The sequence below is a fragment of the Dermacentor albipictus genome, chromosome 2 (assembly GCF_038994185.2).
Source record: "Dermacentor albipictus isolate Rhodes 1998 colony chromosome 2, USDA_Dalb.pri_finalv2, whole genome shotgun sequence".
NCBI lineage: Eukaryota > Metazoa > Arthropoda > Arachnida > Ixodida > Ixodidae > Dermacentor > Dermacentor albipictus.
Window position 1 is genome coordinate 210882113 of NC_091822.1, and position 26133 is coordinate 210908245.

At 48.5% G+C, this 26133-nt stretch overlaps 1 protein-coding gene across 10 annotated transcripts in view; it reads left to right on the forward strand.

The window, feature by feature from the left end:
• LOC135896749 (kinesin-like protein KIF12) overlaps positions 1-26133 on the forward strand; it is a 535077-nt gene that overhangs the window by 395205 nt on the left and 113739 nt on the right. For 9 of the 10 annotated variants that reach the window (XM_065425246.1, XM_065425247.2, XM_065425245.1 and 6 more), the window contains exon 14: positions 12599-12662. The exons of the other annotated variant lie outside the window; for it this stretch is intronic. In XM_065425246.1, the coding sequence (XP_065281318.1) occupies positions 12599-12662 (64 nt within the window). The remainder of the gene's footprint in view (positions 1-12598; positions 12663-26133) is intronic. 10 annotated transcript variants of the gene reach the window in all.

Sequence of the window (26133 nt, forward strand, 5' to 3'; positions counted from 1 at the left end):
TTGTTGACAAAAAATTTTCATGGCTGAATTTTGAGGCACAATGCAGTTCTGGAAGAAAGCTTATACAATATAAGGAAGTCTTACACGGAAGAGAAAGAAAAAAAATGTCATGTTTGAAGCGCCATTAGATAAGCATGCATCTTTTTTTTGAAAATTGCTACTGATCGGCTTTCATTCACTATGCTTATGGCCGTCATGTTAGAGTTTAGAAATGAAGGTATAAGGTGCGTTAGTTTTTGCTTGCCGTAGTTGGTTCGAATCCTTTCACTGTAATAGGTGGTTTTCCTAAAATTATACGTGTGTGTTTCCCGCGAGTAGGTATCCTGAAATATACCTGCGTCCGATTTAATTTGATTGTAGATGACTGTCGCTAGTTTTTTAAGGAATATGTTTTCTAATTTTAATATGCTGTGCTTATGGAAAAGTGTAGCAGAAGGCGTTCGGCGCGGAACATTTTCGATAATACGCAAGATTCTTTTTTGGAGCCTGTGAATACTATCTTTATTTGTTTGTGTTGTTGTGCCCCAGATTAATAGGCAGTAATGTATGCGCGAGTAAACTAAAGTGTAATAAAGCTGCTTTGTCACCCAGAGGGGTAGTAAACATCTGATTTTGCCAATTATGCCAATGGATCGCGATATGTGGGTGCGAAGATTATCTATGTGATTGGACCAACTCAATGTTTCGTGAAAGATAACGCCTAGAAATTTTTGAGTCTGGACGCGCTCAATTAAAGCTCCTTGGAATGTGAGCTGCGTATTGTGGAGAATACAATGGTTCCGAGGTTTAAAAATGATGTACTTTGTTTTCTTAATGTTTAATTCGAGCTTATTTGTTCTCAGCCATAGCGACAAATTGCTAAGCCAAAGGTTCGCTTCTTGTACTAGAGTAGACATATCCTGACCCGAGAAAAAGACGTTAGTGTCATCGGCATATAATATTATATCTGGTGTTAGAGGTACGTTTACGATGTCATTTATATAAAATAAGAATAAAAGTGGCCCAAGTATAGAACCCTGTGGGACGCCGTACTTGATCTTGCCCATTTGTGACTTCGAGTGCTGCATATCTGTATACTGATACCGATTAGTAAGGTAACTTCTTATTAAATCGAGGGGCGTACCTCTTATTCCATATTCATACAGCTTTTGCAAAAGAATTTCATGCTTAATCGAATCAAAAGCTTTCTTAAAGTCGAGAAATATACCAATTGTGCGATGTTTTAGCTCAAAATGTTCAATAATTTGATCTTTAATAGATAATAAGGCCTTTTCAGTACATTTGTTCTTCTGAAATCCGTATTGATGTTCGGTTATAATTTTGTTTAAGCTACAAAAGTTTGCAATTCGCACATATATGACACGTTCTATAATTTTTGAAAAAATGGGCAAAACGGAAATGGGCCTGTAGTTATTCATGTCATTTTCATTACCCCCTTTGTGAACAACGGATACTCTAGCAATTTTCAGTTTCTCCGGGAATGTTCCAGTGCTCAAAATAAGGTTGCAAATATGTGCAAATGGTGCGCTTATGTGTTCTGAAACAGCTTTTAGAGGTTCTGCTTTTATATTGTCAAAACCCACAGCACATTTGTTACTTAAATTCTGTATCAGCGAGGCTACTTCCGATTCATTCGTGGGAGTTAGGAAAATAGATTCCGAGACGTGTGTTTTAATATACGATTTGTAAGACTGGACAGAACCATTTGAAATATCAGAAGCTCCTGAACTCAAAAAATGCTCATTGAACATATCGGCAAGTAAAGTACCTGAACAAGATCTGCCCTCTATTTGAAGCTGAGAGATAGTCTTCGTATTTTTCCTTTGCAAAAGATCGTTCACAGCGTTCCAAATTGCTTTCTGATCATTGAGTATGTTTGCGAACTTTTTTTCATAGTAGCTAAATCGCGCCTTTTTAATGTCAGATCCTATCTTATTTCTGACCTGCTTAAATTCAACCAAATAGTCTAAGCGCTTTGTTTTTATGAATTCGGTGAACAACTTATCTCTTGCTTTCATTCTTTTCAAAAGTGAAGCGTCTATCCATGGTTTTCTCGCCCTCTTGTTTATCTTATGTACCACAATCGGAAAAGCTAAATTATAAAGGTCTGTGAACTTTGTTATGAATATGTCGTAGGCATTCACAGGGTCAGTATTATTGAAAATACAGCTCCAATCAGTGTCAGCGACAACATTCTGAAAATGCTTAATTGTTTCTTGGTTAATCTGTCTACGCTGTGTAGGATTTGCTGGATTTCGTTTTTTTACGCACCACGGCAAAAATGCAAAAATCGGCAGGTGATCGCTGACTCCAGGTGTTAGAACCCCTGTGCATATTTCATTTTTGTAGTTTGTGAAACATAAATCCAAGGCAGTTTCAGTCAACTGTGTTATCCTTGTAGGTACATAAATTGTGTTTTCATAGCCAAAAGAGAGCATTCTGTCAAGAAAATTTTGTTTGTTGTTGCTTGGTGATAGCATATCTATGTTGAAATCGCCTGTAACAATCACGCGTGCGCCATTCTGTTCACAATACTCAAGCATTTCATCCATGAAATTAAGGAAATCAGACACATTTCCAGAAGGGGGCCTATATATAGTAACTACTAAAAGGCTTTGACATTCTATCATGACAGATTCAAAGTGAGAGGATATTACAGTATATTCTTTGACAATATTGTATTTAACGCTGTCATGAACATAAATCGATACACCACCACCCCTTTGGTTTTCCCTGCAGATTGATGCACAACTGTAGTTCGTAAATGGCACGGTATCATGGTTATCAGTAGACCATGTTTCAGTGAAAGCTAAGAAATCAAACTGGTGATTTAGGCTGTTCAAAAAGTAGTCGACACTATCTTTTTTGTTTTGAAGACTTTGCGCATTAAGGTGAATCAGTGATAACTGTTTTTTCTGGCGTGAAGCAATTTTCTGGAAGGCCTCAGTATCATAGTAGTTTGTTATGTTTGTGAATAGAACGTAAGCACTTCTTGCGATCAGCTATCTTTCATGTTATCGTATTTTGTCTAGGTCATGCACTGTTGCAATTCTAATCACCCTATCACTCGGGCTGCGGCGCACGAAAAGTTTGCCATTCTTGTGCCATGCGAAATCGTACTTATTTTCAAGAGCCCTATTTTTCATTTCCCAGAAAAGCTTCTTATTGCAAGCCGTGAGGTTTTCACTGAAGAATATAGCTGACTTTGTTTTCTTCAATTGTCCTTTCTTTGCAAGCCATTTTTCTTTAGTTTGACGAGATGAAAACCTCACCATCACAGTATTGGGCTTGTCTCCCTTCCTCTCGTTTCTAGAAGCTAGTCTGTGGGCGGCTTCAATGTCAGACTCGGAAAGCTGTGGAAGCCCAAGTTCAGTTGCCAGTTGGTTGAGCTTTACCAGAAGGTTCTCATTTTCGTGATAGGCCAAACCGTTCACTTCAAGATTTAGGCGCCTGCTGTACTGATCTAGCTCGTTCAACTCATGCTGAAGTTTTTCCACGTCTGTTTCTTTAGCGTGGGCCTCAAGCTTCACAACCCGCTTTCTGAGGTCTGAGATGTCTGCGGACTGCCGTGTCATCTGAGTAAGAACATCATCGTATTTACTGGACATAACTTTCATAGATTCCTCAATGCTATCAACAGTTGTTTTAATTTGGGACAAATCGTCAACCTTTGATTTGATGTCCAGTAGCTCAGTAAGCTTGAGATGAATTGCCGCAAGCTCTGAGGTGAACTTCTTTTCTAACGTCTCATTCTGCATTTCCGCAGAATTGGCGCCTCGAGTCGACGCTTTACACGTCACGCAGATCCAAGATTTTTTAGCAGCAACAGACTTCTTTTTGTAAGCATTGTCAGTTACCGCAGAGCATGAGCCGGTATGGTAACTATACTTGCATTCTGAGCACAGCAACCACGACTCCGATTCGTGAATCCTGCCATCGCATGCTGGACATATGTCATTCATAGCACCCAGCACACTAGTAAAGTTCGCTCACAGAGTGCACCCAGCAGCAGCAGGAAACGTAACAGAACAAAAGTGCCGTCGATAGGCGAAGAGAACAGACCAACCTGTAACGTTCGTCAAAAGCGTCTTTAGCCGCCGTACAACTGTCTGCTCCGCTGCTGCTGCTGAGTGCGTGTGCGATAGTCCAAGGGGGGCGATGTCCTTTTGTAGGCAGCAGCGGTTGGTGTAACCCACGTGATGGTCCGCGTGGCCTCCGGTTGATCTAATCGATCCTGCTCGTCCACTCCAGCTTTCGTCGTCTCAGGTACTGGTTTGAGGCCACGATTCCAACGAGTTACGAGTGGTGAAATCCCACTGGGGCTGATTGTGAAGAAAGCTTCCTTCCTCTGTCCACTCTCGCGATGGTGAAGCTAAAAATGAGGAGGAGGCCTGACGGACACAACGTTGATCGTCACCATAACAGAATGGATGGACGACCGTCAGATCCGATGAGGAGTGGCCGGAAGCGCTCCAAACGCGGGGTCGAAATCCACCACGGAGAACGGAAAAATCCAACCGACGCGGCGCCGTGGCTCCGCTGGAAAAAATAATTAACAATCCATTCATTAGCTAGTAGCTGTGTTTTGCTGGTTACATGATTACCTGCATCAGTTTTTAGTAACTTGTTTGATGACTAAGGAGAGATAAAGACCTTGTGGTAAAAGTGCATCAGTCTCATTGTATTTGTGCCACTTAAACGGATGCAAACTTATGCCTGCACAATTTCAAGCACTACCAAATTTCACCTTTGCTTTGCTATAATGTCTCGGGCGAGAGTTGCAGCTTGCTCAGCAGATGTACAAGCATTGCGAATATTGCTTGTCTTTGAATTATGCATCCCATAATTACTGTGCAACAGTCACTTTCACTGAGCGTGGTGATGCTCTGCGTCAGATGTGTCCATGTATAGTAAGTGGTGTAAGCTTACCAGCATCTTTTTTTAACAATCCCTTGTGTTAGGTCTCTGTAGCTACAGTCCTGGCATCAACAGCACACTAAGTTCCTACAGTGCATAGCAGAGGAGGGGAGCTGCATCTGCAAATCCGAACCCATAAAATGGTATTTGCTTCAGACACAGCACAGAACGATTTAGTATAGGAGCTCAGTAAAGTGAGAGTAATAAACTTACTTTACAGGAAACTTGCAGACCAGCTCTGGTTGGATGAAATTCACTGGCCCAAATGCCCTGCTGAGCCTGTGGACCAAGTGATCAGTTATACTTGTGCTAAAGTTATTTCGAACCTCTAATTCGCTTCCTGTGAACTTTCCGCCTGTGGATCGCAAGATGCAGCTGCACTAGGGATCTAGCGATGAGGTTCACCGTGCAGCGGATCGTTGCGCTGTGAAAATGTCTCACTGTAACATGGAAGACCACTACTAGTACTTATCAATAATGAGTTTATGTAGCCATAAATGAAATTATGAATGGTGAACACCCTTTATGCAAATAGGCTACAACTCTCAACTACTGGTATTATTAATGGCACCAGATTCTTCAAATCACCTGTGATAAATGGAATAGAAATTCAGTTGTGTTACCTTTCAGAGACTACATTTACTATATGACACATCACATTTGAATTGGCAGATTAGTGCAATAATACAATTTTCGAATTAGCATACAATTTATTGTATTATGCCACATGTCGAAACAGTTCAAAAGCACATGTACTTTGCAGAAAAACCAACACTACCCAGTTTTAATAGCCAATTGTATCCAAACTATCTCATGACATAAAGTAATATTGTACAGCCTTGCTCCCCATGGCACAAAGAATGCGTTTCAGAAAAATGCAACCTGGAATGCCAATTTACCTTGGGAGAGGGAGTGGCGAGGTGCTACTATGCTGGACTGCATGAAGTACCAACCTGTGTCACTTAGTCGCACCATTTGCCACAACTTAATTAGCTTAATATTATTTATTAGCACATTGAACAACGCAAATGTCATGCAAGTAGTACTGCATCTCGAAATGATTGAAGTGAGGCACAATTTTGATGTCTGACTCATTAAAGCTTTGTGAAGCTAAAGAAATAGTCAGAATGGTCGTAATTGAAGTGGGATGAAAGTAATTAATTTTATTGGGATCACGGATACGTTACACAGCATCTCTGAAACACCCGTATGTCTGCTGCAGTCTCCATACATCAATGCTTGTGATCGACTAATTACATCTGGAAAACTGTAGCATATTTTCCACTGCGGCTGATTGCCAAGTGTACCATCGTATTGCTACAAGTTTGTAGACTTAAGGAATGAGAAATATGAACTTTCCGCTTACCTTTCTGTCGGGAAGGAACAACGTCGGCAGTGCATTTGCCTTCAAATGCAAACGTGTCCAACTGGCGTCTGTGCCTTGTAGAAGTTCCGGATCGTAACGGAAGGCATCCCTTGCGAAGTGCCTACCGCAAACGCGCAGGTTTTCCCGCGTCTCTCTGGAAGGAAGGCCAATCCGCGGTAGCCAAGCAGACCACAAAGAGTCATCTTGAGGCAGCAAATACCGAGACTTCACGATTTTCTGTCGCTGGCTTTGCACCCGATGACATGGAAAGGCGCATCTCGCTTACTCATTCCTGCCAGAAATAGCTGTGGGCGCTTAGCGCGCTCGGTCGGCGATGCAATCTCCGGGGTTAAATTCAGCGCTATTGAATTGAGCCGAGCGGAAGAAACCGAAGATACAGTCAGCTCCGCTGCAGCCGCACGAGTGCCGACAGAACTAATCGGAGAACCTGCATTTACTGCGCTGCAACGTCTGGAGGTGCCGTTGTCAGATGGGAAGAGGACTTGTCACCCGGTGATGCCACGTCCCAGAACTTACATGTACTCATCAACCCAACATCATCCGATACATTGACCCCGGCACTCCCCCTCTACCCGGGTTGACTGGGCAGGGGGCTTTGTTTCGGGCCAACGATCCATCCCGGACAAGGGGGCTGTTGTGGTGCAGCACAACTGAGTTACTGCCCTCAACACACAAACAGCCATGTCGGTCTTACAGGACACAAGCCTGACTGACCCTCGGAAAAGAGGTCAAGGCATACAACTATGGAGACCACCAAAGCCAACCGCGGAGCAGCGCGACCACACGGGGGTGCGCCACGACCGGTTCCGACAGTGGGTTCCACTGAGCCAAACAAAACCCTGTGGATCGACTGGCACACACGGCCGAGTCGAGCGACCTTAGGAGCATGCATCATAACTTAGCGGATAGCTTTCCACCTGACTCATCAAAAATCACGGCAGGACGAGCCCACATTACGGGAAAGTTCTTGTCGCCCAAGCGATGCCGCTCCCGGGTGAGATGGAACCAGACCTTCTTCCGTGCTTTCGCAAGCACCTCGTGAAGGCCCGGCGCCCGCCCCCCGAAAAGTACATCACAGCGTGCCAACCAAACTTGGTATAAGCACTCGGCGAGAAGGAGCACGAACTGCTTGTTTGCCTGATTAGGCAAAGGGAGCGAAAATCGAACAGTCTGATATGGAACACCTGGGAGCTTAAAGAGACTAGCAATCCTTTGGAGAACAGCTGCAGCAAGCAAACACTGCGTAAAGATATGAACCGAGTCATCACGACCGCCACGAAAGGGGCACACTCCACGAGCCGGGACGGCTGTGAAGGGCCTGTAACTTAACGGCAGGCACCCTCGCGCCAGGCGGTACATGAACGTAGCTCGCCTAGCGTCGAGGAAACTGGCCGTAATGAGCTTGCAGTTTGGCCCGTGGATGGACAGATCGTACCTTTGGCAATGCGGGGGAGACCTGGGGTGAGGATATTGACTAGTTCTTGGATTGGAGTTGAAACTACGTCTATGCCGGGGTGTACCTTGCGGAGGCTTACCAGAGAATTGGCAGCCGCCGCATAAATGGCGGACGGGGAACCTGAGTGAGGCACACAGTGGGAAAATGTGCTCTGCGGAAATAAGCGGAGTCGGGTGCTAGAAAAAGAAGGTTAAGCTTCGAGTTAGGAGCATATCCGAGTTAAGTGTGACCTGGGTCGACCTGGCGTATAGTACAGGCGCCACGATGCCCAGGCCGGGTACTCCGAGTCGCCCCTTATCTCTGGGCTACTTGAGCACCTGCCTAGCTACACGACCAGTTGTCCCCTTCCAGAGGAAGCTAAAGAGGACCCTCTCCAAGATAAGCTTGGTTCGGGTTGGAACAGGAGACACACACGCCACATACGCCAGGAAGAAAAACAGAAGTGAGTGAAGAATTGTCGCTCGAGCAGTCAATGGGTATGACAACGCGCTAAATTCCTGAATCCTGGTTTCAAGCTTCTCCTTAGCCTGGTGCCAGTTTTCCGGACAGAGACCGTCTGGTTCGAATTGGAAACATACAATGCGCAGCCGCATTTTTACAGGGAGACCATGAATGGGCTGAGGACTGGACGGAGTAGAGTTCAAGTACATGGCTGCACTTTTCGACCTATTCAGCCTTGCACCTGTCGCCTCGCAGTAACTGTCGATGACCTCCAGGATGCTGCAAGCTGACGCCCCGTCCGGGAGGAACCTGCCAACTCTGCTATCACAGGACAACCTCTACAGAAGCGGTTCAAAAGCGAGTACGTGGAGGGCAGGTGAGAGAGTGTCCCCGTGCCGTACATTGCGTCTCACAATGAATGCCTCCGAGACGCGGTACCGTAGGAGAACAGCAGAAGTCGGCCGAGAATACAAAGCTTCAACCATCTGCCGAAAACCCACACTAAAACCAGCTTCTTCCAGAACACGGAAAAGGTACCTATGGCTAATGATGTCGAAAGCCTTCTCCTGATCGAAGGAGCAAATAATACCTGTAAGTTTCCTGGTATGTGCCCACAGGAGAGAGTCTTTTACTGCTAAACCGTGAAGCTGAGTGGACCGCCCCTGAACACCACATGCCTGCTATGGACCCAAAACAGTGTTGAGTACTGGCGTGAGTCCCATACACAGGCACTTTGCTATGAGCTTATAATCGCAGTTCAGAAGTGTGATTGGATGCCATGCTCTCAGATCGGAGCTTCTCCCCTCGTCTTTACAAAGGAGAGTGATTAGCCCTTCTTGTTGAAACGCTGACAATGCCCTTTCACTGAGTAGCCTGTTCACCAATGATGTGAACGGCTTCCCTAACAGTGCCCAAAACTTAACATAACATTCGACCGTCAGACCATCGGATCCTGGACTGCGATTACGCCTCATAGACTTCAAAGCCGAAAATAGCTCGTCCTTATCTATGGCTGAGTCACATACTTGTGGCGGCTCAGCTGGTGAAGCAAAAGGAAAGACAGCTGGTGAGGCAACTGGTTCGGCATACAAGGTCATGTAAAAGTGCCTCGCCAGTGCAAAAACTGCATCTGATGAATTGACTATGCTACCATCACTTGGATCTATTAGAGAAGAGAGAGGTGTGCTCTTCCTTGAAGGATGACTACGTAAGACGTTTCTGCTGCACCACGCTTCAATTTCCCACTGCTCTGCTCGGGTTCTGACCCTCAAGCTATCCCAGCGTCGTTGCAGGAGAATCCGAAGTTCCTTTCGGAGTGAGGCCAGCGCCGGAGCAACACAGGCCCGCCGGACAGTGGCCTCGAGAGCAGGGGGATCGCGTCGGAGACAATTTTAATCGCCTCACGCTCCTCGCGCGCTCCACGCTTGCCCCAAGACCTGAAGCACTCGCGCACTCTGATCTTCACGTCATCCCATTCTGTGCCACCTAGATTCTCTTTGTTGTGCAGCGATCGAAAGAGAATAGATGATACCTCTGTGGTTGCCTGCCTGTATTTTAGGAGACGTGGATTTAGGCACCATGGTCTCTGTCCTTGCGAGACTATGTTAGAATCGGCAAACCGCAGAATGAGGAAGCTGTGGTCGCCAAGAGCAGAAGGAATCAACCAAGAAGAAGGCATAATGGAAGCTAGTGACGACGCGATGTAAAAACGATTGATGCGGATCTGCAGGCCCCATCCTGTACAAGTCATTCCTGACTGTCCAGAACGAAGCACGCGCCAAGCATCGACCAGTCCCAGCCCATCGATGAGCTCTCGCAGTAGAGCATTTCCACGCATATCTTTAACTGATGGAGTCCCTCTAGGTAGGTATCGCATTGCGGAGCCTCGCCAAGCTGCGCATTTAGTACTGTATGGCTGCTTGAGCTCCCAATGGTAACCCCACCTCAAGGTTAATTAGGGAGAGAAGATTACTCCCTTTAACCTTGGCAGGTCCCTGCCACTGGCCTTGGGAGGTCGCGTTCGGCACTTTTACCGCTACGTGGAACGACAGTGATCGAAGCGGCGACAGAAGAGCCGTAGTGTCAACAACCTTAACTCTGTCGACATGGAAGGTCGTGCGCGTCTGCGTGTGCTCGTGATATACAGACGTTTTCATGTACTTAGAACACTACTGGAAACAAAAGTGCACTTAAAGAGTTGACAGTCAGCTTCCGTTTGTAGTTCCGACCTTACCCTTAGATCCGCGAATTCACAAGCGCGACGCTGATCGGAGTGTGTTATTCTATCTTTATATAGTTTGCAAAAAAAAGTAGTTTACCCCAATCTTCAAGTTTCTTCTGATCTGCAGGTTTCATGAGTAGCCGTTCACCGGCCTTGGTCACCAATGGACTCGCTTGCATATTTATATTATTGTTATGCGCACTGACCAGCACGGGATTTGCCGCGTTGGAACTAAGCGGCAGTGCCGCATCATAAGCTTCGTATGGTTTGAGACTACGTCTGGAGTTCAAAACCACTCGAAACGAACGAGGCACGAAGACGGCGATGCTGAATAGGCAGTGCGGTCAAAAATAGTTCGGACGTACGTGGGCGCGCTGGCTGCGGGCGCCGCTGAGCCATGGCTGAGCGTCAACAGACGACAGTGGGTTTCGCCCGGAAGGGCGTCATAGATATGACAATTTAAAGTGAAGTTTTCGCTTACTTCAGTTATACTGCAGCCCATTCAGTTAACTGTGTCAATTCATACCCACGGTAACAGTAGGAACAAGTACACTGATCCAAACACCCTTCTTGATTGACATCAGCGATCGGCCAATAGCCGCCGTCTAAGGAAATGTGCTTTATGACGCAATAAAGCACACAAACGAGAGCGAGAGTTTGGCTTCTTCTGAAAGGAGAACGTTTGACAAAAAGCTGACCTGGCGCCCCGCTTGTGAACCCCACGCGTCGCTCACGAGTGCAAAATTTGGCTGAGATGTTCACAGCAGCGTGTACCATCCGCTGAATGTGTTTTTTCGCAAAGCCCAAGGGGTGGTTCAGGGCTCCTTTAAAAACCAGAATTTAATTTACAGTTTACGAGTCTGTGGAATGATCGAAGCGCCTTAATATATAATAGTGCCGTGACGTGCAGATTTGCCTACACTTTCTTGAGCCCATGATGTGTCCCGTGTATGTCTTCCAAGAACCGAATTTGTTTCTTTCTAAGAGCTAGACTTATTTTTGAAGCACTCCAACCGTGTCCAGATTTCGCTATTGTTCTAGCCGACAACTATGACGTCTTGAAATTATCGCATTCCTGGTGTGTCCACTTATAATCCCTCAATGACTAGCTGGGAAATTTCTGAGGTCTATGTGACCCTGAAGGAGAGCCTATCCACCTGGTACATAGCCTTTTATGTTTCAAATTCTTCTTAAGGTGTTACGATAACGTGTCGTAACGTATAACGCTTCCAACTGTATTTGGAAGGAGGCATGTTTGCAATTTAGATTAGAAAAGTTCACACCTCGAGCGATTTTGACAGCGAAGTCGTCTCTTTATTAGGTAGCGGGTATTTCTCATCCTTGAATACAAAGTTGAGTGCGACGTAATAATCACCACCATATGTTGGCAAAATGAGTCGAACTCAGGCTCACACACAAGGTATTGGTTTAGCTTACGGCTCACTTAGACCCAGGCTCACAGAAATACAACTCAGCGGGCTTACTGGATCGCAGGCTCACAAGACATCCGACTCATCAGTCGCATGCCTGATGATCGTGTCCCATCAGGCTCACTCTATGCCAGCCAAAACATCCGAGATAGCCAAGCCCACTCTGACACATGCTCACCCCAATATATCCCTGGTGAAGTCACTTGAGCTCTTACTCACTGGAATCCGACCGAGGTGTGCTGCCTCGGGCTTGCGGGTTCACGCAGACTTGCATTCATTCGGACATAGACAAACGGAATTATGGTCTTGGACCCACCCAGACCCACGGAATCTCGCACTCAGCCTCATAGGTTCATAACTCATCTGAACTCAGAATAAGCTGCTCACTAAAAGAATATTCAGAGTCAACTCAAAGAATCAGAATCAACGGGTTATATAGGTGCCCTGCAGGGTAAAACATACATTTGTGTAAAGAATGGAAGCAGGTGAAGAGGGAGCATTTCTCTGCGGAAGTCTTATATCATTCCGATAATGGTTCTTAGTTGATATAGGGTCCACGTTCATTATCTGCACAGAAGCGGCGTAACAGACATTGAAGTGAAGTAGTCTTCACTGCAAAATTCCATGCACCACTCGCCATTTTACGCCCATATTGCATCGTTTTTATGCGTCACATCTTTACCTATTCAATGCTATAGCTATATGGTCTCGCTGTAATTTCACCGACATCTTGTGTGCTTACGCAGGACCTCAGCGCAACAACGTCAGCCTACTGCCACCGAGAAGACACAGGAAAGTGCCAAGCCGCAGGTATACCTGCAGGATCTTCTGCTTGCAAACTGGGAGCACTTAGGCTTTCATACCTGTAATGGGTACGAATATTTATGCAGTTAATATCACATGAGCGTCGACCGGCTATTAGCTACTGGCTTGATATTCTTTTCAATACGGCTCGTTGCTGCAGTAGTGAAAGTTGGTGTCTTTGTATGCGGCATTACCAACTTGAATGTTTATTCAAGAGGATATGAACGATGATTTAAACTTGCGGGTGAGTTTCACATATTCAAAGCAACGAAACCGCCACAGCCTCAATTTTACAACTCGCTTAGAAATATCTTTATTTACAAGATGATTCTTGGTTAGCTCACGCAACGTTCTGCCTTTTCTTTTAGGAATGGTGTGCCTCATGCAGTCATTTCACATGTGTGCTGATAGTGATGTCTACACTTAATGCAGTTTTATTAAAATAACGTACAGATGCACACTCCCGGATATGCTCGGCTAAGTGTTGTCTTAGTTTACCACGGTTTCGTGTTCATCAAGGTAAACATTATAACACAGTGTACAGCCTAACGAGCACAGGTATTGCCACATGACAGCATACAAGTCCAAAGGATGAATTGGGTAATGTAGGTTTGAAGTGATCAACAGTCGTAGAACAAGGAATGTAAGAGTCAGTGTAAGCCAACAGCAGTTTCTTTCTGAGAACGCGCGCGTTGGAGTCACTCCAGAGAAGAACCAGGGAACCTGGCCGAAAACAGGTGAGCCGGCGATGCCTGTCGTACTGTGTCTTCTGTTGTGAGTGTGACGTGGCTAATCGCTGGCGGCCAACCTGAAAGGCGTGATGGGCTCGAGTAATTGCGTTGGGGGCATAGTCACTGGTAGCAGGCGTAGTGGAAAGCAGCGAGGTATCTCTGGGCAAGGTAAGATCGCCGCCCAACAATAAATAGAGCTGAGAGAAACCGGTGACAACATAGCGTGATGAATTGTATGCGAATGTCACGAATGATAGGCTCACGTCAAAGTGGCGGAACTCAGAGGAAACATACGTCCACGACATGTCTGTGAGCTGTGAGCGCGCGATTCAAGCGTTCTTCTATCCCCTTAGTCCGGATATGATAAGCTGGGTGAGCTTGTGCCTGGTCTCACACGATCCAAGAATGTTGGCGATCACGTTAGAGAGCAATTGCTTAGGCCATGTCCGTAAAGAGCTGTTTAGGAGCGCCGCGATAAAAGCTGACGTCACACAACAAAGCGTTGGTGACGTAATTCGCAGAGCTGATCGCCAGGGCGCGCTTGATCGCATGTGTGAAATAATATGTTATAACGGCGATTGACTTGTTCAAAGAGTGAGACACAAGCAACGGGCTAAGCAAGTGGATGCCAATGCGAAAGAAAGACGCATAGGGGATGTCCAAGGACTGATGTGGACCACTATAGGAGAACGGAGGGCCTGTTTCCACGTTGGCAGAGGTCACACGAAATGACGCGTTCGTGCACAGACCGGTGCATGCCGTGCCAGTAAAAGCAATGGCGTATGCGGTCATACGTACGAGAAAAGCCTAGGTGGCCCACCATTGGTACATCGTGAAGGTGTGCAATAATGGTCGGCCGCAGATGTTCCGCAATCACAAGGAGTATCTCAGGTTGTCGGAACCTAGTGCGACGGCAAAAAGATGCCATCGCGGAGTAAAAACATGCGCAGGTTGGCATCAGGAGGTGAAGAATTCAGCCGCACAATGAGTTGGTGCAAGGCGGCATCACGCCTCTGTTCATTGCAGACGGGACAGACATCTGTGTAACACAGGCTGTGGTGTCGCTGTATTCGTGGTCAGGTAGATCCACTGGATAACGGGATAAACACTCTACATTTTGGTGCAAGCGGGCAGACTTGTGCACGACAAAATAGAAAGATGCTCATGAAACCGCCAAACCCAGCGCCTAAGGTGGCCAATGTTGTCTTTCAGAAGCGAAAGCCAGCAAAGTGCGTGGTGGTCAGTGGTAACGGAGGACTGTTGGCCGCAGAGTAAGGGTTTGAAATTTTACAACAGTCCGGACCAGAGCGAGACACACCCTCTTCCTAATGGAGTATAGTTCCGCTCCGGATTGGAAGGACAGCTGGAGTACGCTAAATCATGGTCGTGTCCGGGCTGATGGTGCGAGTAAACAGCGTATATGCTATGGCCACCGGCGTCGGAGCGGACCTCCGTGGGGAAAGAGTCATCAGAGTGAGCTAGAATATGTTCGGACGTAAGCAGGGTGATCAGCTTGGCGAAAGCCAAAGCTTGTAGCGTACCCCTTCATCGAGGCATCTAGCAAAGGTCGGTAGAGAGTCGGGCGATAGTAGCAAAATCCTTGGCAAACCGAAGAAAATATCAGCAGAGGCCGACGAAACTGCGAACATTGTAAATAAACTTCGGCACGGGGAAATCCACAACAATTCACACTTTGTCCGGGCCAGATCTGATACCTGCAACGTCAACAACTGCTTCTTGTATTACAAAGGCAGTCTTCTCCCGATCATTGTCATTCACTGTGATTTGCCAGGATCACAAATGGGGGTCGATGGAGGAGAACTAATTCGCGCCGTGGAGACATTCAAGCAGGTTATCGATATGTGGCAAAGTATAAATACATCACTCTTATTGACCTTGTTCAGGTGGCGGCATTCGGAGGGGAAGCCCCATTTTTTTTTACGAGAATAACAGAGAAATCACAAGGACTGCAAGACGGTCACTTCTTTCTGAATGACGCGAAGTTCAATGGCGGATGCTCGATAAGCACGCCGATGAATTTGGCTGGTATCTACAGTAGTGGTGTGGTGTGTTGCGGTAGAGGCTTGGTTCAACGGTTTGTCATAACTGTCAAACCTGTACCGGTATACGGCGTTAAGAATCTGCGCAGACTTTGACAGTGACAAAGGAGAACGTCAGCTACTATCATCAAAGTTATCGGCAGGTTTGGACGATGTCTTCTCACGAGAAGACAGCAGAGCAGTATTGGGAACCATAGCGAACTGAGTGCGTTCTTTAAAGGGCCTCTCACCAGGTTTCGCAGCTTCAAAAAGACGAGCGCAGCGCCTATTTGACACGCTGATGATCGCGCCTGCAGAGTATCAGAGCGCTGTGCACCACCGCCCCTGCATGAAAATGCACCACCTACAAGTTTTAAAGAGAAGCTTTCTTTGCCTCTTCTACCTACTTTCCGGGCGCTGCTGCTGCTGTGATGGTCTTGCCGTGCGTGCCGCTGGGTTTCTTGCAACACCACCAGATGGCGCTCGTCTGCGCCCATCCGCTATAGACCTTTGACTATTACGTCGGTAATATACGGTTTAATAGCAGTGCAGGTGATTAAATTAAAGCTACAAGCATGGACAGAGAATAATGGCATTTTGGGAGAACTTCAGAATGGCTTCAGAATTGGTAGGCGTCTTGAAGATAACTTATTTGTCCTTACTCAGTCTATTGAAATATCCATTGTAGAAAGAATACTGTTATATGTAGCTTTTTTACATAATACAGGAACGTATGACAAGGAAGACCGCAACATTTTGTAGGATATTCTGGAAGGGAAAGGTTGGTCGACGATTCCATAGAGCTTTTGAGGGAGCTTCACCTATAAAACACCGCTTTCGTTGAATGGGAAGGGATGAGGATCGAGGAGAAAGTTAATCTCGAAAAGGGACTGAGGCAGGGGTGCCCTTCATCCCCACTGCTATTTATGATGTACATGGTCAGGATGGAAAGCGCGCTAGAGGGATGTAATATCCTCCTCCTTAATACACCTTAATCCGTCCTAATACAATCAGTAGTCAATAATTAACTTCGCTAATCAGTAATCATCTCTTATACTCTGCTGGGCACGATTTGGTTCGCTACCGGCCTTCCTTGGGTTACTTGATTTTTCTATACCTCGCAACGTGACATTGAAACACAGATCTAAGGCTTTCGCTTAAAATAAGCCACACGCAGGGGGATGTGCCATAAGCAATACTAGTTCAGACGCACAAAGTAAAGCATCTCATCATGTGGCAGAAAGTAGAACTTGTTGCTGGGCGAGTTGGTTTGGATCTAATCAATACATTGTTGCGCCAAAAAAAGAAAAAAAAAAAGACTTGGGAAGGAAGAGTGCGAAACGACAGATTGAGCGCTGAACTTCTACTCATTTTATTCTTAGAGCAGGCCAGTGAGAATGCCCAAATGCGCATGTGTACATCAGTGTTGCCTAGAGCGATTACAGTGACCTTTTCAACATTTGCAACTCGTTTTCAAACAGAAAAACAGACGTGTCACGAATACAACTGGTGCCTCTTACTTTTATGTGATATGCCTCCAAAAGTTATCTTGCTAACGTGTCACCACTCCTGCCAAGTATCTTCATCTCAGGCAGTAGTGGCTGGCATGTTCCTTCCAGGCAAACCGTGCAATGCGCAGGTAAATGCGCGTTACCTTTGTTGATTACGGACCGTTCATGCTCCCAGGCCCGGTCATAAACACATCTCCCCCTTTGTCCAACGTAGGATTTCCCGCATTTTAGCGGTATTTCGTATATAAGGCCTGTCACACATTTCACGTACTGTCTAGTGTGCTTTTTCTGGCATCCTGACTTTTTGTCAACGCGGCTTATGCGCGGACACAGTCCAGCCAACTTGCGTGGTGCCGAGAAAACAACTGGCACACCAAACCTTGTGGCGACTTTCTTCAAGTTGTGGGAAAGCTTATGGGTGTATGGCACCACTGCGGGTTTGCCTCGTTCTTGGGCGGGCCTAGGCGTGTGCCTTTTTCCCTTCACCTATGGGAGCAATGTTTTTGACACCGCCCCAATGACCGAGCTCGGGTAGCCGGCTGTGTGTAGCCTCGCCAATCACTTATCAAAGCTAGTCTGCATCGCGTGGGGGCACGACTTCATGAAAGCAGATTCAAGGCAAAGAGTGGCTATTCCTCTTTTAACTAGCTTTGAGTGTGCCGCATTATACGGTAGCAATTCCCTCTGGGCACGTGGGCTATACTGCCAACATACGTGGTCTTTGTCAAAACCTAAAGATAGATCTAAAAACTGTAGAGTGCCATGGGAAGGGATTTCATGTGTAAATAGCATGCCTTTCCCATGTGGTCTAAAGCATCTAAGATTTGGCTAATGCACTGGTCAACGGTAAAATTATGGTTACATTTTAAAAGAATTAAAAAATCATCGATATATCTAAAAGCCTTAAGGCAGAACCTATCGTCAAAGGAACTGTGCAGGTCGAAGTCAATTGAAGCCAAGAAAATGTCACACAGCACGGGAGCGACGCAAGACCCAATGCATATCCCTTGTCGTTCAACATACAGGTCGGCGTTAAAAGTAATAAAGGTAGACTTTAAGTAAAATTCCAATAAAACTATAACATTGTCAATGGACATGCCCACTAGATTCTGAAAATCTACTGTGTCGTTGCGGTCAATGCAATCCCTAACAGAGGCATACATTTCTTGTTGAGGCACTGAGTAAAACAAATCAACTACGCCTACAGAAAAAGCGTGTGCGATAGAGGGGTTTCCTTTCAGGAATTGAATTACATCTCTAGAGCTCTTAATTTTATGGTTTTATTGGAATTTTACTTAAGGTCTACTTTTATTTTTTTTTAACTACGACTGGTATGTTCAACGACAAGGGATATGCATTGGGTCCTGCGTCGCTCCTGTGCTGTGTGACATTTTCTTGGCTTCAATTAACCGCGACCTGCACAGTTCCTTTGACGATAGGCTCTACCTTAAGGCCTTTAGATATGTCGATGATTTTGAATTCTTTTAAAAAGTAACCATAATTTTACCGTTTATCAGTGCATTAGCCAGATCTTAGATGTTTTTAGACTACATGGGAAAGGCGTGCTATTTACACATGAAATCCGTTCCCGTGGCACTCTACAGTTTTTAGATCTGTCTTTAGGTTTTGACAAAGACCACGTAGGTTGGCAGTATAGCCCACGTACCCAGAAGGAATTGCTGCCGTATGATTCGGCACACTCAAAGCTAGTTAAAAGAGGAATAGCCACTCTTTGCCTTGAATCTGCTCTCATGAAGTCGTGCCCCCACGCGATGCAAACTAGCTTTGATAAGCTTTTGGCGAGGCTACACACAGCCGGCTACCCGAGCTCGGTCATTGTGGCGGTGTCAAAAACATTGCTCCCGTAGGTGAAGGGAAAAAGGCACACGCCTAGGCCCGACCAAGAACGAGGCAAACTCGTAGTGGTGCCATACATCCACAAGCTTTCCCACAACTTGAAGAAAGTCGCCACAAGGTTTGGTGTGCCAGTTGTTTTCTCGGCACCACGCAAGTTGGCTGGACTGTGTCCGCGCATAAGCCGCGTTGACAAAAAGTCAGGATGCCAGAAAAAGCACACTAGACAGTACGTGAAATGTGTGACGGGCGTTATATACGAAATACCCCTAAAATGCGGGAAATCCTACGTTGGACAAACGGGGAGATGTGTTAATGACCGGGCCCGGGAGCATGAACTGTCTGTAATCAACAAAGGTAACGCGCATTTACCTGCGCATTGCACGGTTTGCCTGGAAGGAACATGCCAGCCACTACTGCGTGAGATAAAGATACTTGGCAGGAGTGGTGATACGTTAGCAAGAGAACTTTTGGAGGCATATCACATAAAAGTAAGAGGCACGAGTTGTATTAGTGACACGTCTGTTTTTCTGTTTGAAAACGAGTTGCAAATGTTGAAAACGTCACTTTAATCGCTCTAGGTAACACTGATGTACGCATGCGCATTTGTTCATTCTCCCAGCCCTGCTCTCAGAATAAAATGAGTTGAAGTTCAGCGCTCAATCTGTCGTTTCGTACTCTTCCTTCCCAAGTCTTTTTTTTTCCTTTTTTTTTGCGCAACAATGTATTCATTAGATGTGGCAGAAAATTGTCTGCAGTACTGAACTCGCCTCAAAGCTTCTTTTACATCAGTATACCCCGTTCACACGGCTTTAGTAAAAACCAACCTCCTCATAAACGTTGCCTTCGGCATGACCGATGCGGTTATCAGCATTTTTCAAAATTTTCAACACCACTGGGCCGTGAAACTGGCCCAAAATAAAGCGCCTCCATAGAATGCTGCGCCCCGTCTGCGGCAGCCGAGGAGGAAAGGAGAGAGGAGATTCTTGATGGGAAAGAAAGGTTGGGGTAAAGTGCAGCGCAGTAAAGGAGAGGAGAATCGAGGAGGAAAGCGCCGCGTGGAGGACAGTGTCGCTACTTTCAAATTATCAAGGGGTTTTATCGCAGCTAGAGCAGCGCGCTGGCTCTGGCTATGGAGCTGGTTAAGGCGAGGCACGATGGCGACACGAAACGCGGGAACGGGCGCCAAAGAGCTGCGCTCTAAAACGCTGGCCAGGGGAGTGCGTTTTAGCGTTGCTTTGCGTGAGTGGCATTGCTACCGTCAAAATCATATGGTGCACGACGTGAGGCTGCAAAAAACAGTGGCGTTTGTAACTTTCACTTTAATGTGTGTCCCGCTGAAATAAGCGACGCACAGAACTGGCAAGCAAGAACGCTTGTGTTTGTTTCGATCACGAGCACCGAAAGTTTGGACGCTACCGTGTCCTCACTGAAGAATATTGGGCTGGACGTGTCGGCGCGTCCTCTACGATTCCACGTAACTGCAGCCATACGCGCGTCACATCTGTTGCGTCTCAAGAGCAATGTTTTGATGGTATGGGTTTGCTGGGTGAATAAAAAAAAATTTGCTCATTCATCTACACACTACGAAACTCTCGTACATACCATTTTTCAGTGCGAAGTTCTCGGATAGCACGCACGGATGCCATCGCCACACGATGACGTCGTTTATCGCGAACAGCGCACAATATTTCTCTTCCAATATCATTAGACAGCCTTTGCATCGTTCGCACGCTCATTTTAGTCATGTTCATGTTACTGCCACTGGCCAAATCTTGAGCGAGTTTTTCAGCTGTCGAAATTTCATTTCGCAGAAAGTACTGCTGCACTTCGTAGAGCTGCGAAGGGGAAGCTGTCATCAAGTTGCAGCCTTGTCCGGCTGGTTTTCGCTCGGGCATATAAGGCGCATGCGCTTGCGCTTCGCTGTCTTCAGGGTGTCACTGTTCACGTCGAGCTTAATCCGGCAGGCACTGCGTTTTCTAACACCAGTGAGCTCACTGACCTTCTGACATGCGGCTCTCATAGGCAGCTGCGGGTCGCTTTTCCTTACTTGCGCCTCAACGTTGCGCACCCGTTTCTTAGGCTGTACGGGGAACTTTTGGTTTGAGAACTCTTGGTACAGCTGCGAAGCTGGCGGACTCACGGGACGCGGCGGACTTTCCTCTGTAGACTTTCCTCTGCAGGTGATGGAAAAGACCTACAGACGCCAGAAAACCACAAAATCTTAAAGAGAGTGAAACGGAATTCCTTCTACTCCGGAACATTTTTATTGATTAATTAATAAACCAGTTGCGTAAAAGAACCCAGTGCCCTTCCACTCCGTGAAGAAGGATGCCCAGCGAAGCTGTGTATGCGGGCCTTTTAATGGCAAGTGAGTGAGTGAGTGTCAACTTTATTGTTAGGAGTAAGGGATAAGGGAAGCTAAGCTACGTAGACTGCCAGACTGTGCTTCACGATGGCGTCTTCAGCTCGTGCCAGGATCCGTGTTTGGATGTCTCGGTCGGGGCTGGAGAGAAGGGCCTCCCATTGATAGTCGGTGGGGGGTGGCGAGACGAGGTCGGCAGGCGGGGGTTTAGGCGGGGGATATCCCAGACAGCCCTAGAGGATGTGGTTCAACGAGGCAACCTCGCCGCACAGGCAGCAGCGTGCATCAATGACACCAGAGTGGATGTGCGAATACACTAGGGGGTACGGAAAGGTGCGGGTCTGGAGGCGACGCAAGGCGATCTCGGACCGCTTGGGAAGACTGCCATGTGGGGGTGGGTAGGCCTACCGTTCGAGGCAATAGTGCTGGATAATGTCGCGGTAGGTGACCAGGGGCTCCGGCACCGGGGCGTCCGACGTAGAGGGCCCACCGCGCGGTCGACGAATCCTCGAGCGTGTTGGTGAGCCAAGTGGGAAAGGACCCAGACCAGTTCAGTGTGACGCGGTTCGTCTTGCAGTAGAATTGGGCGAAGGAGCCGTAAGGTGGTAGGCGAGACGAGACCTCAGGCGAAATTGGAGATGGCGTGAGTGGAATCGGAGATTATGACGCTGGCGTCGGTCGAGGTGGCGGCTAAAGCGATGGCCGCCTCCTCAGCCTCGACGACGTAGGGCGTTCGAACGGTGGCGGCCGTGATTGTCGGCCCCGAGGGCGCCGAGGAAGGCGAGACGGAGACGACTGCGAAGGCGTCCCCGGGCGAGGCATATCGGGCTGCATCCACGTAGGCGATGGCCGGGTGGTCGGCATACTTGGCGTAAAGCATGGCGGCACAGGCTTGGCGACGGGCGTCGTGGTGTCCCGCGAGCATATTCTTGGGTAGCGGCTTGATGGAGAAGGCTGCCCGAAGAGCATTCGGTAGTGAGGCCAGGTCTGGCGGGTGAGAAGAGGTGTCATGACCGATGGAAGAGAGGATGTAGCGACTGGTCGGCGAATGATGAAGGCGTTGCACCTGAGCGGTGCGGTGAGCTTCGTCGAGTGTGTTGTGGACTCCTAGGGTGAGGAGACGCGCCGTGGACGCGTTGGGGGGAAGGCCGAGGGCCGTCTTGTATGCCCGGCGAATAAGGACGTTGACCTTGTCGCGTTCCGATTTGAGAAGACGAGTATAAGGAAGGCCGTACGTGAGACGGGAAACGACGAAAGCGTCGACTAGGCGGAGGAGATCGTGTTCGCGCATGCCCATGTGCCGCGCTCGGACACGAGCGAGCATGCGCGCGGTTTGCTGAACCGAAAGCGAGAGCTGGTCGATGGTGTGAGCATTATGGCGGCTGGACTGTAGTATCAGCTCGAGCACGCGGAGATGCGAGACGACAGGAACGGGAGCGGAATTGGCGTGAATCGTGATGGTGGGGTGAGGCGCCTTGTGGCGACGCCGGTCGGGGGGATGCATGAGGAGGATGGCCGATTTCGGCGCCGAGCAAGCGAGACTGGTCGCGTGCATGTTACTTGTGACGACGTCAGTTGCGCGTTGCAACGTCTGCTCAATGTGCCCGTTGGAGCCAGACGTGACCCCAAGAAGTCGTCCGCGTACAGGGTGCGTTTGACATTGGGGATACGGTCGAGCTTGTCGGGAAGTGGGTGAAGGGCGAGATTGAAAAGGAAAGGTGACAAGACGGCGCCCTAGGGATACCACGAGGTCCAATCGCATATGTGGGAGACGAGAGATCTCGCAAGATGATTCCGGCCATGCGGGCTGTGAGGAAGGAGCGAATGTAGTGGTAGGTGCGAGAGCCGGGGTTGACGGTGGCGTGTTCAGTAAGAATAGCCAAATGGGAGACGTGGTGAAACTCCTTGTGAAGGTCGAGGCTAAGGAGAGCCTTAGTGTGCGAGAAGGTAAGTGGATCGAGAAAGTCGTGGTGGAGTTGCAAAAGGACGTCTTGAATGGAGAGGTGGGGGCAGAAACCAATCATGATGTGGGGAAGGAGGGGGTGAGCGTCCGTGTACGTTTGCAAGCGAGCTAGGACGACGTGCTCTAAGCTTGCTGACGCACGAAGTGAGTGAGATGGGCCGGAGATTCTCGATTGTGAGTTTCTTGCCTGGCTTGTGGATGAAAGCCACGCGAGCGTGTTTCCACGACTGTGGAAGGTTGCCGGAGCGCCAGCACTCATTGAGAAGCGAAGTGAGGGCAATGACCGAAGGGGCGTCAAGATTTCGGAGAAGTTTGTTGGGAATGCGATCTGGACCGGGGATGGAGGTGGTGCGCAGCTTGTGTAGCACCACGTAGACTTCAGCTTCCGTGATATCGGCGTCCAGTTCGGGGTTGGGAGCCCCGGAGTGGGACGCGAGAGGAGGATAGAATGAGGTTCCAGGTGGTGGCAGCTGGAGGTATTTGACGGCCAGGCCTGCTATCAGCGACGGAGTGTCGCCGGGGTAGGCCCGGACAACGCGTTGTAATCGTTGCCGAGCGACTGCCTTGGCGGAAGCAGGGTCGAGGAGGTGGCGGAGGAGATGCCAGGATTGTTTGCAGACCAACAACTGACCGGAGATCCCTGAGCAAAGCTGCTCCCACTGTAGGCGGGCGAGCACAGTGGTGTGATGCTCGATCTCGCAATCGAGGTATGCGATGCGGGTCGTGTGCGGGCGTGGCTTGTACAGGGAAGTGCGGACGTGATTGGCGAGGAATTAGTAGTCGCTGCCCAAGGAATGATACGTATTGGACCAGCGCGCGTCATGCACGTAACGGCCAAAGCTGAGCTCCGGAGCGGTGTCGCGGCACACACTGTTGCCGATGCGCGTGGATTGCGTGGGGTGGTGAGCAGGGAGAGGTGGAGGTGGTGTACGAGCTGCCACAGCCTCGTGCCGGGGCCATCGGCCTTGGAGTAACCCCAGTCCGGATGCCTGACGTTGAAGTCGCCGAGAACGAGGAGGAGGGATTTGGCTGCTCTCGCTGCAGCGGCGCGGAGCAGAACAACGAGCGACAAGTCCTTGGTGACGCGTGGGAGGGTGTAAACATTGAGAATAAAAAGAGAAGTCTTGACGTCGCTGAGGTAGCACCTCGATAAAGGCATGGTGGACCGCAGGGAAAGGTAGATCGGCTCGATTGACCGTGAGCGTCCGCCGAGTGAGGATGGCCGTGACGGGATGGGGCAGAGGGTGATGAGCCACTTGGTCGTGGATGAGCCACTTGGTCGTAACCCGAGAGGGAAATGGTGGCGTGAGTGTCCTGTAGTACGATGGCGTCAGAAGAGACCGAGGGTGTCCAGTTGCTGCATGTGTAGAAGGAGGTGGTTACACTTGGGGCGAAAACCGCGGCAGTTCCACTGCCAAACGGTGACGACGGCGCGGTCAGCTATGATTAGTAGCGGAAGAAGAAGGTGTTGCCTCTGCCGGTGCTTGCGAGGGTCGGGTGACAGAGGAGGAGGTGGTGCGGGAGTGGAGGGGTGGCTTGGCTCGGATGGTTGTGAGCACGGAAGTTTGAATGCTGTCGACCGTCTCTTGAAGAGATTGGAAGGACGTGGCGGGGGATAGGCAGCGACGTCCGTGCGCATGGCATTGAGAGCTTTTTGTTGTGCCGTGAGAAGCTGGTACATCGAGTTGAAACGGCTATCCAGCTGTTATTAGAGGTTCACCAGGACCGTCTTGATGGCTGCCTGGACCTTTTCGGAAAAGTGGAGAGATACAGTGATACAGAGAAAGTGAGTGGGCATGGAAGTGCAAGGACAATGCAGACCATGCAAATACCTTTCCGTTTGTTGATGCAGACGCTGATTGTTGGATCCATTTGGGATCTATCGTCCGGCTTCGTCAGTGCGCAGCTGTGCCAGCCGCAATGCGCAAGTCTGGGCGCTGAAAACTGCCACCGGCTACCGACGGTGAACTCGCCTCCCTGTCAAGCGCCAGTGCCGTTTTTGTTTGCGGTACATCAGCCGGAACTCGACGCCTTGCTGTCCGCCGCATCGAAAGCTACATCAGCAACGCGCTTTTTAAGCGACCGCCTTCCCGTGGATTTCTTCAGTGGGCATGGAAGTGCAAGGACAATGCAGACCATGCAAACACCTTTCCGTTTGTTGATGCAGACGCTGATTGTTGGATCCATTTGGGATCTATCGTCCGGCTTCGTCAGTGCGCAGCTGTGCCAGCCGCAATGCGCAAGCCTGGGCGCTGAAAACTGCCACCGGCTACCGACGGTGAACTCGCCTCCCTGTCAAGCGCCAGTGCCGTTTTTGTTTGCGGTACATCAGCCGGAACTCGACGCCTTGCTGTCCGCCGCATCGAAAGCTACATCAGCAACGCGCTTTTTAAGCGACCGCCTTCCCGTGGATTTCTTCAGTGGGCATGGAAGTGCAAGGACAATGCAGACCATGCAAACACCTTTCCGTTTGTTGATGCAGACGCTGATTGTTGGATCCATTTGGGATCTATCGTCCGGCTTCGTCAGTGCGCAGCTGTGCCAGCCGCAATGCGCAAGCCTGGGCGCTGAAAACTGCCACCGGCTACCGACGGTGAACTCGCCTCCCTGTCAAGCGCCAGTGCCGTTTTTGTTTGCGGTACATCAGCCGGAACTCGACGCCTTGCTGTCCGCCGCATCGAAAGCTACATCAGCAACGCGCTTTTTAAGCGACCGCCTTCCCGTGGATTTCTTCAGTGGGCATGGAAGTGCAAGGACAATGCAGACCATGCCAACACCTTTCCGTTTTTTGATGCAGGTTGGTCGCCCCGTTTCACTTTACTGTAGAAAGTCAAACGACCTTTGCTTACTTGTACTTCCACGCCCAAATGTTTTGTTCGCTTTATTCTGCGAGTGCGTTCACGTTGCTAACCTGTTGTTCATGTCTGGTGATATTGAGTTAAATCCAGGACCACCTAGGGAAGATCCCTCTGGTCAGCAATACAGCCAGCTTGTTGCTCTCATGAAATCGCTGC